At 34.4% G+C, this 16,316-nt stretch overlaps 7 protein-coding genes across 7 annotated transcripts; 2 read left to right on the top strand and 5 right to left on the bottom strand.

Annotated features, from left to right (window-relative positions):
- Positions 1–807: 807 nt before the first annotated feature.
- RO3G_06500 (uncharacterized protein) lies at positions 808–1,115 on the bottom strand (the record flags this gene model as incomplete). The annotated part of the gene is made up of 2 exons (XM_067661090.1): positions 808–965; positions 1,064–1,115. The coding sequence occupies 2 exons, from the start codon at positions 1,113–1,115 to the stop codon at positions 808–810; spliced, it is 210 nt and encodes a 69-aa protein (XP_067517191.1).
- A 709-nt stretch (positions 1,116–1,824) lies between these two features.
- Positions 1,825–2,612, bottom strand: RO3G_06499 (uncharacterized protein; the record flags this gene model as incomplete). The annotated part of the gene is made up of 2 exons (XM_067661089.1): positions 1,825–2,547; positions 2,592–2,612. 2 exons carry the CDS (start codon positions 2,610–2,612, stop codon positions 1,825–1,827), a joined length of 744 nt encoding a protein of 247 aa, XP_067517190.1.
- A 1,504-nt stretch (positions 2,613–4,116) lies between these two features.
- RO3G_06498 (uncharacterized protein) lies at positions 4,117–4,401 on the top strand (the record flags this gene model as incomplete). Its single annotated transcript, XM_067661088.1, has 2 exons — positions 4,117–4,200; positions 4,258–4,401. 2 exons carry the CDS (start codon positions 4,117–4,119, stop codon positions 4,399–4,401), a joined length of 228 nt encoding a protein of 75 aa, XP_067517189.1.
- Positions 4,402–4,724: 323 nt separating this feature from the next.
- Positions 4,725–5,672, bottom strand: RO3G_06497 (uncharacterized protein; the record flags this gene model as incomplete). Its single annotated transcript, XM_067661087.1, has 4 exons — positions 4,725–4,780; positions 4,841–5,458; positions 5,518–5,577; positions 5,642–5,672. The coding sequence occupies 4 exons, from the start codon at positions 5,670–5,672 to the stop codon at positions 4,725–4,727; spliced, it is 765 nt and encodes a 254-aa protein (XP_067517188.1).
- Positions 5,673–7,513: 1,841 nt separating this feature from the next.
- Positions 7,514–10,345, top strand: RO3G_06496 (uncharacterized protein; the record flags this gene model as incomplete). The annotated part of the gene is made up of 9 exons (XM_067661086.1): positions 7,514–7,526; positions 7,590–7,750; positions 7,830–7,926; positions 7,974–8,610; positions 8,713–8,760; positions 8,901–9,547; positions 9,603–9,775; positions 9,829–10,111; positions 10,167–10,345. The coding sequence occupies 9 exons, from the start codon at positions 7,514–7,516 to the stop codon at positions 10,343–10,345; spliced, it is 2,238 nt and encodes a 745-aa protein (XP_067517187.1).
- Positions 10,346–11,866: 1,521 nt separating this feature from the next.
- On the bottom strand, positions 11,867–13,387 carry RO3G_06495 (uncharacterized protein; the record flags this gene model as incomplete). The annotated part of the gene is made up of 4 exons (XM_067661085.1): positions 11,867–12,024; positions 12,071–13,038; positions 13,106–13,265; positions 13,357–13,387. 4 exons carry the CDS (start codon positions 13,385–13,387, stop codon positions 11,867–11,869), a joined length of 1,317 nt encoding a protein of 438 aa, XP_067517186.1.
- A 913-nt stretch (positions 13,388–14,300) lies between these two features.
- Positions 14,301–15,799, bottom strand: RO3G_06494 (uncharacterized protein; the record flags this gene model as incomplete). The annotated part of the gene is made up of 3 exons (XM_067661084.1): positions 14,301–14,310; positions 14,406–15,069; positions 15,235–15,799. 3 exons carry the CDS (start codon positions 15,797–15,799, stop codon positions 14,301–14,303), a joined length of 1,239 nt encoding a protein of 412 aa, XP_067517185.1.
- Between the last annotated feature and the right edge of the window lie 517 nt (positions 15,800–16,316).

Here is a 16,316-nt window from a genome sequence, read left to right as displayed (position 1 = left end):
ATGTCTTAGTCTTACCTTCGAGCGGTTTATAGATCATGTACGAAATTACCAAAGTCCAGATACCAGATCCTTTGCATGATCTATCGAAGCTTGTTATGGACATCTCTAACTTGTTGCTTGTGCTCGGCATATTCGACAGAGTCTGTATTCCCTCCGCTGATTCCCCACCCCTCGAACGACATCGCCCGACTATCATCAGCTCCACCTTGGACCAGTTGTTTTTATCATCCCAAAATCGAAAACGCCCCTGCCATTTGAAGCGTCAACATAATTAGTTTATAGTAAAGTAGTTAATAGTATAAGGTATAGGGTATCGGCGAATAAAAAATGCTTCTTGTTGTATAATTCAAATACGAAATTGTACAAATAAAAAAAAATAATAAAAAACAAATTATAAAAGAGACGGTTATAAGTAATCAGTTATGCTGGTAGGAAAAGAAAGATAATATATCGTTCTACTTTATTCATTAAAAATCATTTAGTATTTATAATAAATTTAGAGATGTTATCTTAGTTCTTTTTAGAACTAAATAAAACTTAGACATCGGTCACATCATAAATCGTAATTGCTTGTAGTATTTTCTATCAAGTATTATCGATAATCTTTATAGAATAATCGCTATAGATTGTTGTGTCCAGGCATATATATGCTCTATACACACTACATATACTTATATAGAAGTTATAAGACCTCACTATATTTAAGACTATACAGTTATACTTTGCTATAATTACAATTGATTATATATTAGTAGTATACACTACAATAAAGATTACATGAGTAACTAAGCCCACACATAACCAATGTTAGACCAGTAGAATATTCTCATTTAATATCTTGGAGGTTAGTCTGGAGGTTTTAGCTTGGTTAGCTTGGAGGTTGGCCTGGTTAGATACTGGCCTGTAGGACCAATCATTATTAAAAACCATACTTTGTTTAGACCGATCAATTACTTTGACTCTTACTTTTATTCATATTATTGGATTTAACAATTTGTATAAAATAAATAATATGTCGTATGTAAGTATATGAGAATATATGTATACGATCACATCAAGCTACTTTTCCATTGATCAATATTATCTATAACGTTTATTCCATACATATGATCCATGTGGAACCCAAGCGTATGTCAATACAAATGGATTACTAAAAATGATAAAACACAAAAGATATTAAATGAAAATTAGTAAAAATAGCCAGATCGCAAAATACATATTATTTACAAAGAGCGAACTAGATTGTATAATCTAGTTTCATAATCAAAGCACACATTCAATTAAAAGTGTTCCTGAGTGTAGATGACAGATCAAGTATTAAAATAGAAATTGTGACCAAATAGTGAGACGAAGTGCGAAAATCAGATGAAAAAAATCAACTGATACATACAAGCTATATATCTTATCATTGATTACTATTTAAATGCTTATTTTGTTTCTTTTATTAGACAATGATGGTTATTACTCCGTATAGTAATCAGTAACCCAGCATATTCACTTCATAAGGTTTTTACTGTGCTACATTACAACAAGTCTTTTAACTGCCAATTTAATGCCAGAGTTCTTACTCTGCCATCCATTTATTATTCACCCGCGCTCTCTCAATAACAGGCCAACGCGCCATTACATTTGTCATCTCTGTGTTCATTAATTGCAACTCTCGTTCACACTCAGGCTACTTATATAAATACCCATCACTTTCAAAACACAATAAAACAATTAGATCTTTTTTAAGGCTTTTAACAAACTCACTTGTCTTAATTCTATAACATATACCATCAACCAATGTAACTCTTTTGAAAATTGAAAAATCAATTTTATTTACTAAAGACATCTTTCTTCGTTTAAACAACTATTCCAAAAGGACTCTGCATGCCTTATCCAACCAATGCAGTCTTTACGAGAGACAGTTTGACAGGCTGCAATTATTCGAGGAGTCAGGGTATCATGAGAGTCCAAAGGATGTCTTTTAATATGTTGCTTTACTTTAGACCAAAACTCCTCGATAGGATTGAGGAACGGTGAGTAAGGGGGCAAAAGCCAAGGTTTATATCCTCTTGCTTCAATATAAGCAGGTACGCGATTGTTGCCATGAATTCTTACATTGTCCATCACAACATAATACCCTTTCATCCCTTCTTTATCCATTACATCCAACATATTTTTTACAAATATAAGAATATGATCTGTATTAGTACCTTTTCCTGCTCGTACAAACTTGGACGTTCCAGGAACCTTTCTTTTTTTGTAAACTCCTGGATTTCTTTTAGAGATGTCGATATTCCCAGCACTGCTTATACAGCCCATGATAGTAATACTGGTACCTTTTTGAGTTGGAACCTTGACCTTCTCAGGTTTATTTTTTGGGGCCCAGGCTCTATTTCGCATGATATGCAGGTTAAAACCAGCCTCATCGATAAAAACGCAGTTCTTCTGGTAATCAACATTGTGCCCTTTGCATCTCTCAATATACAACTTCCTCTTTTCAATTGTCTTATTTGATTCACGTTCCTCGCGAATAATTTCAGCTCTCTTCAACAACAGGTTCTTTGATAAGCATTGAACATTAAAACGATGAAAAATCCACTTACATTGACCGTAAGAATAATCATCACTCACCAATGTTTTTAATGTAGTAATATATATATGGCTATAGCGTAGCTATGTCTTTATATACTATGTAATGTCATAGCAACAAGATTTAAAAAAAATGCGTTTTATGCTTTTTCGTACTGAACAATAAGAACACTGTCAATGCAATGCACTAAATTCATTGGACAGACAAACCCAGCTACATATATTACAAGGTTGACTTTATTTCTCATGTCTTTGAATTACAACTTGTAAAATACTATGTGTTGTGTTTTGGTCTAGTAACAGCTTAAATGGTACTCCAAGATTTTGTTCAGCCGTAGCTCAGAATTTCATTGCCAACCTCTAGTCCTTCAAAACCCAATAACCCCTTTTTTTGGTAAAATTCAACAGCTTTTATCTAAACAGTCACGATACTTTGCTTCCAAAGATTGGGGTCATTGATGATTAAATTGAAAAACATATGGCATTTTCTTTCTTTTTTTCTGATACAAATTACTTGATGGTGATTCAAAAAAGAAGTCCAAAGTTTGATATGCAAATAGATGATGATGATATAAATGATACCAACACTTTACTAAATAAAGAACCAGTAAAAAGAGTGTTAGATTGGCATGAAATACCAGTTTGGATGCAGGACAATGTGTATATCACTGGTGGATATAGGCGTCAAACAAACAGTTATCAAAAATGCATAGAAAGCTTGTTTTATTTGCATAATGAGAGCGGTATAGTCAATTGGTTGTGTTATTGCTCGTATCCATTTTATTCATTTGTGTATTCTTAGTTAATATATGGAGCCATTTGTTAGCATTCATCCTATTCGTGGGCATTGGTGTATACTTTGTATGGTCGCAGCCCTATGTAGACACATTAACCACTTTTGATTATTCATATTTTTTCATTTTTATTGCTGGTGCCCTTACTTGTCTTGGTTTCAGTGCAAGTTTTCACTGTTTCTCTTGTCATTCTGAAAAAGTCGCTGCAACTTGGAATCGTTGCGATTATGCTGGGATTACATCGCTTATAGTGTACAATTGATTTGATTTATCCACACATCTAGCAAAAAAAATGTCTAATTCTTTGTATTTAGTGGCTCATTTTTCCCTGTCATTTATTACGGATTTCACTGCCATCAAACACTTCAAGGTTAGTAACAACTAAAAGTGAAAAATCTTGATATTTATTAACTATTAAACTAGTTATTTATTTGGCTATAATTGTTGTTCTTGGAATTATCACTGTAGGTCTCTCAAATAACAACTAAGTCAAGCAAACTAATTCTTAGAGATAGGCCGTCTTCACCTTGGCAAAGCACTTTCGTACACCTGCATATAGGTGGGTAAGAGCCAGTCTTTTTATTTCTCTAGGTTTATTCGGAGTCGTACCTACTGCGCATGGAATTTATATTTATGGGGTACTAAAAGTTTTCTCGTTATCAACTAGCTTTATTCACTAACCATATTTTCTTGCAAACAGTTGAGCAATGCGTTAAGGACAATTTCTTTAGGTCACTTAATTCTCATGGCTGTTACCTATATTTTAGGGGCCTTAATCTACGGCTTTCGGTTCCCTGAACGTATGAAGCCTGGTGCTTTTAATTACTTTGTAAGACTGGCTATTATTTTACATATGTAAAAATAACGCTGACGTTTCTTTTTACAGGGCGCTTCACATCAAATATTCCACATCTGCGTTGTCGTAGCACTACTCGCGCATTATTTAGGTGTTCTAAGTGCAATGGCCTTTTGGCATAATCCAGTAAACTTGAGTTTCTGCATAAAGTTAATGTCAATAAAGAACGCATAAATACACTGTACTATCTTGTCACAGTAGGATTTTTTTTTTACGGCCTTTAACTCTCACATGGAAGAGTTGTTTTTTTAAAAAAAATGAGATACTCTTTAATACTCCATTTGATATTCACTATTCATGCTTGTCGTCAATAAAATTGAATCAACTGTTATAGATATCAAGAATATCTTAAAATTATAGCCCTATGCTACTTGTCACTCATAATTCGCGAACTGACTTATTTTTGATCGATTTGTTCTATGACTGATAATGATTCACAAAAGGGTCTAATACGCTATAGTCATTTTATACACAAAACAGGTTCTTTATTTGTTTTTCTATTTCTTTTCTTCACCATTCTCAATCTTTTTGGGTGTATCATCACGTCCAGGACCTTTTTACACAACAAGAGTTAGCTAACTACTTTTTCATTCTATTTTATTCATAAACTTACCAACTTGTTCCCAAGGTGAGAGAGCAGCTTCAAAGTTTCTGAAAGCTTGAGCCAACTCAACTGGTTCAGTAACAACACGCTTCTTTTCTTCATCATATCTAACTTCAACGTAACCAGTGAGAGGGAAATCCTTTCTTAAAGGATGTCCTTCAAAACCGTAATCGGTCAAAATACGTCTAAGATCAGGATGACCGGTGAAAAAAATACCAAACATATCATAAGTTTCACGTTCCAACCAGTTGGCACCATTGAAGAGAGGTACAGCAGAAGGTACAGGAGAAGTTTCGCTAGCATATGTTTTTACACGAATACGTCCGTTATACTTCATACTCAACATATTGTAGACAATTTCAAATCGATTATCACGAGAAGGAAAATCAACAGCTGTAATGTCCATCATTGATTTAAATTGCGAGTTGGTGTGGTCACGCAAAAATTGCAAAACTGGAGTCAAGGCAGAAGGTGCAACATAAAGACACAATTCATCCTTGGATACACTAAATTGCTGAATAAACTTAGGCATGACAGACATGAGATATTGTCCATATTCATGAAGTTGATCATTGCCGCTCTTGAAGTTGGGGTCGGCAGATACTTGGTTATATTTCTTTTCAGCAGCTAATAAACAACTGTCAGTTTAATTTTTTCTTATCAAGAATATTTCTTGGTTTAGTTACCTTGTAATCTGGTAACGGCTGAGCTGAAAGCACGGGCAGGTACTGAGCGAACAGTGGTGGCTAAAGAGTGACAAAAGAAATAGTATTAGTGGCTCATTTTTGATTTCACCATACAAGTAATTACCTGCAGTTAATTGACGAGGAAGACGCATCATAGTGGTGCTGATCAATCGTGATGCCATTGTCGTATATGGAAAGAGTGGGGGGTTATATCAGACAAGAAAAAAAAATTGCCCCGGATTTCAAAAATGCACCTATTTGACCCTAGACTGTGACGTACAAAAAGTGATGACGTCAAATCGAAAAGGATTTGCTTATTTTCCCTCAGAATAAGGCTGCAGTCTTGTGTTTTATGTCAATCCTATTGGGTTCTCAAGTTACAAACAATTTGTATACTTGCCCAGGAGAGCCATCTAATGCTTACATGATGTTTTTTCTATATAAAATTCATCACATGTACAACATGCCATCTTACTACTGTTTATAACATGGTAGTACATAACATTCAAAGTTGAGAAAGATTTAACCATGTAAATCATGTCTTTCTATTGCTCATTCAGTCCCATCTTATTTTCAATAGTATTCTTTTGCTAATACTATGCAGGATTTTATCTTTTTTCTTCTTCTATTTGGCTGGATTTATATGTCCAGCATTCGGGGCGATACAAGAATCCAAACCAAGCGATTCAGAATGCTTTATTTTTTAAGCAAATCAATTAGAATTAACTGTACTGGTTTTGTATGTAAGTTTTTTCTCTCTGTATTGTACAAAATTTAACACTGAGAAGCAGAAATCTAATGCTTTCAAGCATTATTAACAAGATGGTAATAATCATAACTTAATTGAATTCTTTTGACTAGCGCTTTTAAGGAAAACCTTGGATTTAGTGGTACAAAATAAACCATAAGTAATGATATGATGCGATCTCTATAGCATGAATGATCCTTTTTTTTCATGATTGAATTTGCAACAGCATAACTCCGCTAATAAATGATATTTCGATCAATAAACACCATATTGTATGATAATACAACTTGTCAAAACAAATGCAATTCTTGGTGTAGTCATTTGCTCACAAATCATTTTTTACAGATCCAAATAGATCTTTCATTTCAAACAAAGGAGCCAAGGACAATGGAATATGCTTAATATGTCATATATACAATTACATTTTTTTAAATGTGCGCAGGATGTCTTTAATACACCTTACTTTCCTGGAAAGCGACTTTTGGATTGGTTACCCCAGAGCTCATACTGATGTCTATGACATGTTTTTCCCTTCTTATTCGTTTACTTTACTTTTACTTTTTCTTTCATGACCCCAAAGGATGCCTTTTTTTATCCTCTTACATTCCTTTTTGATCTGACTTGGGCGATTGAGGTGCATTAAAGATAACATGCGTACACTTAAGTCTTTTTTTTTTTAAAAAAAAATGCAATTATAGCATTGCATGTCGTATACCGTCGACTACAAGTGTATCTTTTGTTCCTTGATTCTCTATCTTTCCTGCTGAATCAATTGTCTAAAAAACCTCTTCTGTCTCCTAGAAAGCTGTTGTTTGGAGAGTTTGATGGCCTGTTATATGTACATTACTACATTAACTCGATTAATTGACCCATGAAGAGAGTCCAGCTATCCCTCTAGAACCTAGTGTTCAACCCTTAAAGTGGTTACTCCAAAATTAGTTTCAAGTACTTCAAGTATTGTCTATTACCTTTTCCTTTCTTCTACATTTTTACCTTTATGTCCAGGAGGCTTTTTAGTTTCCCTTTTACTTTATTGATCAGGCGCGGACAATTCATTGTATTTTAAACACTATATGCTCCTTTCGCCTTTTAATTTTTATAAATAAAAAAAAGATGTTTAATCGTAGCATTACATATGACTGGGACAAATCGGGTATGTGGCGCTTGTGTAGCAGTAAAGAGAAATAGAGCGGTTATTAAATGAATACCAGATTTCAGTTCTCTTTCCTTCAACTTATTTTTGATTAAATGTCTGAAGAAAGTAAAATAACAGGAGGAATATTTACTATTAATATCAATATCAAACAGTAAATTATATGCTTAGATAGAGTTGAAGAATACCTTGAGTTTGCCATCCAGTTAGCTCAAGATGCTGGTGCCATGATCAAGTCTGCAATTGACTCCAAAATGGCAGGAACCAGTTCTGCTCATGTTCAAGTCAAGAAAGAAAACCCTTCTGACCTTGTGACTGAAACAGATAAAGCTGTAGAAGAATTCATAAAAAAAAAGCTTAATGATACATATCCTCTCCACAAGTAAAATTATCTTTCTCACGCAAATACAGGTACTCATTGCCTTTAGATTTATTGGAGAAGAAACATTTGCAAGTGGAGAAAAGACAGAATTTACAAATGAACCTACTTGGATAGTTGATCCAATAGGTAATTATCTTTTGTTATAAATTACAGTATCTGATAAGGTTTTATAGACGGCACTACCAATTTCATTCATGGCTACCCTTTCGTCGCTGTTTGTATCGGATTAACAATTAACAAAATTCCCACTGTGGGCGTTGTATTCAACCCACTTTTGAATGAGCTTTACTCAGCAGCCAAAGGAAAAGGCGCTTATTTAAACAAATCACAAAAATTGCCTTTATTTCGTCCTTCTCCACTCACTGACCTATCTCAATGCTTAATTGCTACTGAAGCAGGATCAGATCGATCCAAAGCAGTGATCGATGCTAAAATAGCTGCTATTCACGAAATTGTTCGTAAAAAATCTGACAGCCCAAAGGCAGCTGAAGCTCATAGTATTCGTACAACTGGATCTGCTGCTCTTAATTTGTGTCTAGTTGCTAAGGGCGCTATTGATGTTTATTGGGAAGTAGGCTGCTGGGAATGGGACGTGGCGGCTGCTATGGTGGTTGTGACTGAATCTGGTGGCCTTGTTTTAGAGGGCCACAATAACAAAGCAGATAATAAGCCTGTAAATATTTTTTGTCGCAAGTATCTCGCTATTCGTGCTGCTCCAGAGAGAGAGTCTCAAATACACATAGCCAATCAAATGAAGGATCTCATTCCAAATATAGATGCACCTAGACCCTCTGTTCCAGGTGGTTATGAGTAAATAAAATGTATCTAAGTATATACCAATATACTATATGCTCATCTGCGTTGCTTTGGGCTTTTTTTTTTTGTCTGAAGCTCCTTTTTATATTTTTGTAGTAATAAAGTTGTTACAAAGTTGACAATGAGCGGAATGCAAATAATGATGTAAATCTCTAGAATCTCAGCTGTAGAAGCGCGTTAAATTTTGCCGTTTTCTTTTTTTTTTTTTTTTCTACAAAAATCTTTCCCTTTACTATGCTAGATCCTTCTTCTTTAAAAGTAACAGAGTTACGCGCCGAACTCAGTAATCGTAATCTTTCAACTAAGGGGAAAAAAAATGAATTAGTAGCCCGTTTAACAGAAGTACTTGAAACAGAGAAACCAGCAGAGGAAGCAGTATCCAATGAAGAGGAAAAATCAGATTTAGAAACAAAGTCTGAACAAGAGTCTTTAGAACTTAAAGTAGAAGAAGAGGCAAAGGAGAATGAAAGTACTCAACAGGTTGAACAACTAAAGCAAGAGGCTACCGATAAACCGATCAATGTTGAAGAAAAGACAGATTCAGCTATCAGCAATAAGGCGCAGATAGATGAAAATGAGAATGAAAAGGCAAAAGCTGAGCTGAATGAGGAAAGTAAAAGTGAGCTGGATAATCAAGAAGAGTCTAAAGAAGTAGAGGAAGCAAAGAAAGAATCAGCTGAAGAGAAACCAAGTGATAAGACAGTTGAAGAAAAAAAATCAAATGAGGAAGTAGCTAAAACGAAATCAAATGAAGGAGTCTTTGAAGAGGAAAAGATAGCTAATAAGGAACAGAAGCCTTTGAATGAAAGTGAAATCCCAACAACTAATAAAGCACAACAAAGAGAAAGCGAAGCATTTAATTCTATGGAAACCGACGATGAAAGGGGAGTAAAAAGAAGATCAGACGAACATGATGAAAAGTATACTGAAGGTAACATTTATATGAACCAATACAATGGAATTTATATTTATTTATTTTTTGAAAGAAAAACGCATGAAAATAAAGGACAAAGAAGATCAAACAATCAATAGTTCCGCCATAATTGTAAAAGGATTTGTTCGCCCTCTCATTGTTCGCCAAGCACAAGAGTTATTTGCGAAGCATGGTGATATTAAAAGATTCTGGATGGATTCTATAAAAACACATTGCTATGTTATCGTAAGTTTTGTATGAATTATAAACAATCTAGTATAGCTAATATCGTTATATAGTACGGAACAATAGAAGAAGCTCAAAAAGCATATACTCAGGTAAATGGCATTATTTTCCCTTCTGACACAGGTAGAAAGCTTATTGTTGAGGGTTTAACACCCGAACAAGCTGAAGGATTGATTGAATATGAGCAATCCGCAGCTGAACAGCACCTTCGTTCCAATTGGGAAGAAATGGTTCTTAAAGTAAAATCAGGCGAAGCATTGCCTTCATCTCCAACTTTAGATGTAAAGAAGTCTCGTTCAGTGGGTATTGGGCAAATTGCAAGACAACTGGCTCAAGGTAATTATTTTCTTTAGCCCTGTTGATTTGTTATATCTAATATATTGCACAATAGCTGCCTCACCTACGGAAAAGCCAAAGCCTACTCAACAAGAAAATATTCGGGAAGAAAGACGCGGTCTTTCTTTGGAAGACCTATTCCGTAAAACAAAGGCTGCCCCTCACCTCTATTATCTTCCTGTTTCTGAAGAAGAAGCAAAAGTTAAAATGAATCAACTTAAATCTTTGCATTGATCGATTTCTTAAGGAAAATTTTCTTTAATAGTAAAAAAAAAAAACTTAACTATGCTTTTTATATCATCTACTTCATGTTGTGTGTATGAATTTGCCAATATTTGGGAATTATTGTGCAGTAAAAGTCCAAAATGTTACCAGAATTTTCATGTTTGTCCTAGATTCTATATTCCGAATTTAGGAAAACCAAATAGCCTTTAATCCTGTTCAATTTAATTTCTATGCATTTATATAAAGTTGGCTTTTGGATTGACTCACTATACTGCTGAAATAATCTGTCTCCTTGACCAGATGATCTATGAGGCATAGTATATTAAATAAACTTTCTAAGTAGTATACAAAATCCAATTACAATTACATTTAGGGAACTATTAAATCTTCCGTTCGACAAAGCTATGTTTTTTGACCAGAACAGCAGTAAATTAATGTGGAGGGAAAAAAAACCAGAAAAGGCGCTGAAATGAAACTTAAGCTGGAAATAACCATCATCCAGCAATGTTTGGCTGCTGTAATTATTATAGCAACCATTCCAATAGATTTAGCAAATCAAGAATTAAATTTTTCCCTTAAAAAATTGTAGTGAGATAGCTATGCCAGAACATTACTTAGATGGCCTTCAAGAAAGGTTTTGCTTTTGAGCAGCAGCCATTTTTTCTTGAAAATAATGCAAAACAAAGCCCCCTCAATATATCTTACAGGTTTATGTTGTCATTTCTAATTAGTTGAGATTAATTTTAAACATGTTATAAGAATAAAGAGCTTTATATGAGCAGAAAATTTCATTTTTTTCTATGTAGGACATCCTCATGAACTTTGTAACGCAAGTATCTCAACACCCATTGATTCTAGTAAAAAAGCATCTACAAAGCACATCTTTATTATTGGTAGTAATAAAGGAGCATACGAAATCTTTAAACATGAAAATAGAAAGCGCATTAATATTCAATTTGCTATACAGGAAATACAATTCATTAAAGAAAAAAGAAGAGAAAGGTCGATGTAAAAAAAAAAAAAAAGTCTACTAAAATGGATTTCTATCCTAAAAGCTGAAATATCCAATTATCCGAAAAATACAACATTTTTATCTATATATCGTTAACAGATTATTTACATTGATTGGTTTCAATTGTTGAAATATATATGCAATATATTAGAAAAGCTATCAACGTACTTATCGTAGTTTTGTTACAATATACTGATAAGAATGCTTGCTTGCTTTGACAAGAGTGTAAGCTCGCCATTTAGCCCATTTCTGTGTTGATATGATGACATGTTTGGGGTGGTATTTAACATATGATATTAAACATGAATATAAGAATTATACGCATGTATCTTTGTGGGTTTAGGGCCAGACTTACATATGACCTGCTCACAAGGATAATAAAATTCGGATATTCCAACTAAAGGCAATGTATCATTTTTAAAATATGAGAATGCGTTGTGACATGTTTATTAATACAGATGAATAAACAATATGTCAACTTAAATCGTCCAAAAATAGAAATTTACTTCCTTTTTTCTTCAAACACGCTTTTCAACCATTACTTTCATTCCATATCTCATTGGCAAGGTTAAAGATACCTGGTACGTAATATCTTGATTAGGAACCAAGGTAAACTTGTATCTCTTAACCAAAAAAACAATTGCAATCAGGGCTTCTAAAGTAGCCAGATGTTGACCTAATAAAATATAAGAATTAAGAATTATTTAATCATCCTTTATTACCTAAACAAACTCGGGGGCCTGCATGGAAAGCTGGCCATTGCCCTTGAGATTCACGTCGAAGTTCCCCTTCTGAAGTTAACCATCTTTCAGGTCTAAATTGTTTTGCATCATGTCCCCATACTTTTTCAGCGCGTCCTTGAGCGTAGGGGCACCATAAAACATAATCACCCTTCTTTATGTGTGTTCCATCTGGCCATATGTCATCAGCAAGAGCGTATTTCTGATTAAGTGGTACAGAAGGATAAAGGCGAAGTACTTCATAAAAACTAAAAAAAAAGGATGCATCAGTTGCACAGCATATTTTGCTATAAAGTAAAACGTACATAGCATGAGCATAATTCATACCCTTAATCTTTTCGTAAAGAGAGGCAGAATTATGAAGGTCCTCATCCACAGCAATATTTTGATCAATCTCTTCTAAAAGTTTCTTTTCGACTCGAGGGTGGCACATGAGCATATAAAAAGACCATGACAAGGCCTGGGCAGTGGTATCTCTGCCAGCGATAACAAAATTGAGCACAATGTCACGCAATTCATCATTACTTAGAGGATCCCCCTTGTTATTACGTGCATCCATAAAACGAGACAGTAGATCCGTATGAATTTCACCAGCCGCCAATTGAGCTCTACGCTTCTCTGTCACTTTTCTTGCAAAGCCATCCACCACAGCTAAATGCTCATTCATGCTGGTTTTCCAAGGCATGAGTAATCCAGCAATTCGTTCTGTAACAGACCAAAATGGATTCACAAATCTCAGAAAAGTGTTCTTTTGTGCTTCATCAAAGGCAACTGCAAAGGGCACTTTCCCTTGAGTAGATAGAGAATTCAAATCAACCCCAAATCCTAATAAGATGAAGGAATCCAACGTAAATTTGTACATAACTTCATGGAAATCTATTACTTGACAGTTATCTGCAGACACGTCCCAGATTTTTTCTTTCATAATTTCAAGTTCCTTTACAAAGACGCTATATGTATTAATCAAATGATGATTAGTTAAAAATGTGGCTTCTCTTCCCCTCCAAACGTATCTACTCTGTAAATTGGTCTCTAAAATTTCTCACGTTAAAGATGATACTTGCCGTCTTGCGTTGATATTTCCATTCTTCTCCATTAGCATTAAAGATACCGCCGCCAAATAAATCATTCATTGAACCGTGAAACTCAGGACCTTTGATATAGTTCTCAAATTTTGCTAATTGGATTTTTTTTTTAGTTACTAGAACGAAGATCTGAATGCACTATACTTTTTAAGATATATTCAACGTTTCTTGGATCAATTGTACCAACATGTCTTGGGATTCCGAGAGCAGACATTGTTCTATTGACAATCCTTTAATAAAGAGACTTAAATAAAGAATATGCTTACAACGTAAGGCTATCTAAGCGTGTGAATCCTTCAAGCAAAAATTCATGTATATGCATTAAATATTGAAGCAGTACAGGCAAGTTTCCAACGAGCGGCCAGCCAGGCTGTGTTTTGATGTCGGGTCTCTTAGAATCAAATATAGCCCTATCGTGATAGATGCAAGTCAATAAAGTTAGAGCAGCAGTAATTCCTGTTCCTATATATCGAGGCATATATATATATGATTAGTTTGAAAGAAAGAGAGAGAAAAACAAAGAAATAGATGCCCTTTTTATCTATTGTGATTTTTGTCGACCCTCATACTTTTGTATTTGTTGTACAATATAATGCTTGATACTTTGACCAAAAATATGCTCTAAAATACTATTGTGTCGTAGCCTTTTCCCCATTGTACATCAGTAAAATCACATGTTTTTAAAAGTGTGTGTATTTTTTAAACATATTGCTATGGGAACTTTTACCCCAGAAAATAAAAAATATACTAATTGATCTCTTTCTGCCTTGGCTACTGTATGTTTCATGTATTATACATATATACAAGTAGCACCAGTTTTATATCATCTGGTCAAAGGTTATCAAATGTGATATTTGAATGAAAAATATACGTCTGGTTTTCATTACATGAGGTGCTATACTATTTATTGTACATGTATTCATTGATCTTGCTTTGTTATAAATGACTATGCTAGGATTGTATGGTTGTATATACATAATAGTAACAGTAATAATAATAATAATAATAATAATAATAATAAGCGCATAGAATGGGGTTTTGTGTGTAAAATTGAAAATAAATCGAAGGGAGAGCTGAGGGAAGAGAAATATAGAAAAATGAGAGCATAAAAGTAATTATTTTATATGCTAAGGAGTACTAGTAAAAAAAAAAAAGAAAAAAAAAGAAAAAAAAAGAAAAAGAAAAAGAACGAAAAGACATAGATACATGATAATGATGGCCAACAATTCTACTTGATTTGATCGTCAAATTCGAGTATAAGTCTAACGTAGCCATCGGGTTTGATTTCCCAATCAACAAGGATTGTTTCCTCATCGAGAATATGCTCTGCTATAAACGGATCCTCCACCAACACCAGCATATCATCCGCACTCTTTTTACTTTCTAGCGTGCTTGATCTTTTCTTTTTCCATAATATTTCTGAAATCCTCGAGGGATGAAGAGAGAGAATGGTGGATAATTTTGTTTTTAAATCTTCTCTTGTTAAATATTCTAAGGATACTCTTTCTGTACTTATTGGAGGGAATTGACGCTTTGATTTAACAAAGAAGTTAAGAACGCCTCGTGTAGTGCGGAGCTTTTTGAGTTGTGATTGAGATGGAGGAATAACACCAGTACTTTTATCAAAACGACAAGATTGCTGCTGCTTTCGCTTTTTGTTGTGATTGAAGATTTCTTCATTTTTCGTTTTGCTACAGGTTTTTTCCATGACTGTAGGGGAATATAAAGTGGTTGTGGTACTAGGAGTAGAAGGAGTGGCTATAATGTCTGACTGAAAATCGTCGTGTAAATTTATGTCGGGAGAAGAAGGTGTTTCGCTTAATATGGTTACTGGTTTATAAGGTTGGTTTATAATAGGCCACAAAGGATGCTGTTCAGGATGGCCTAACGTAAGAGCTAAGATGTGAAAAGGATAAATACTACAAATTTTGTATAATTAATAAAAACTTTTCTTTACCAATTGCTTTTTCCATTTGCTTATTAATTTGTTTGCTATCATCTTTATTTTTACGTTCAGCTCCCTTGTAATATGAAAGTAAATTAAATTATGTGTTTGTATACTTTTGAAAAATAAAATAGATACCTTGTCTCTGAAAAGTTTGATCTGACAGTAACACCTTTCAACGTATTCGTATTGATCTTCTAAATGCAGATACGGATTAGTGCTGTTATCTTTTTTGCTGAATGTTCCTGAAAACGAAGATGGATTATCAGGTAACTGGTTATAATTTGCGGTCGTCTCGACGACAGCACGAAGAGGAATACCCTTGACACCTTTAATTCTTGAGAAATCAGTGGATAAGCAGTGAAATCGAACATAGATCTTTGCACCAAATCGACCGTGCCAATCAAAAGTAACTTTGTCAAACGACACATAATTGATGTTATAAATACCCGTTGTCTGGTTTTCATCCAAGCTGACAGCTCTTGCTTCTTCAGGATTTAACTGTTGACTTAACCAAAATCTCCAATAGCTCGCTGCTATCTTTCGATGACCGGATTCATGAAACGCGATAGATATCGTACTGGTTAATGTACCTCGCTGCTGACTAGTAGATGACAACTCTAAAAGATAAGTCTGACCGCGATTGAGGTAAGTGATAGGTCGTTGATCTTCTTTTTTCATTACAGCAGTCGGGGCTAGAGATGAATATATATGTTAATTGATTTTGTAAAACTTGAATAATATCATTTAATACTAACAGTGAAGGGTTGCTTGAAATTGGAATGGCCTATATAATAAAAAAAAAGCTGTATTAGCAGATCATATATTTGAAGGGGATAAAAATTAAAGGGGAAAAGAGGGAAAGGTCCAATGAAAAAGAGTAAGGAGGCAGTGCAGTGGGAAATTAACGAAATAGTTGACAGGTTAAGGCTCCCTACAAAAGAATATGTTACAGTTTGCCTTTTATGTGTATCTATAAAATAGTATACAACCATCTGTACAACTTGTGTTTCCCTCCTCCCACACTTACTCCTTACATATTAACATGGTATGCGCGTATGCTTATTTACTAAATACTCACGATCCGCATATGTTTTCTTTGCTAGCTGTCAAAGATGTGTCATCTTCTATTGAGGCTTGTCCGAGAGAGCTTGAAGGCAACGGCGGGGATAAGAACTGCTGAGTGTGTTTTTGATTT

The sequence above is a fragment of the Rhizopus delemar genome, genomic scaffold, assembly GCF_000149305.1.
Source record: "Rhizopus delemar RA 99-880 supercont3.4 genomic scaffold, whole genome shotgun sequence".
In the NCBI taxonomy this organism is placed as follows: Eukaryota; Fungi; Mucoromycota; class Mucoromycetes; order Mucorales; family Rhizopodaceae; genus Rhizopus; species Rhizopus delemar.
The sequence above is the reverse complement of the archived record's forward strand: the minus strand, read 5'-3'. Positions and strand labels throughout refer to the sequence as shown.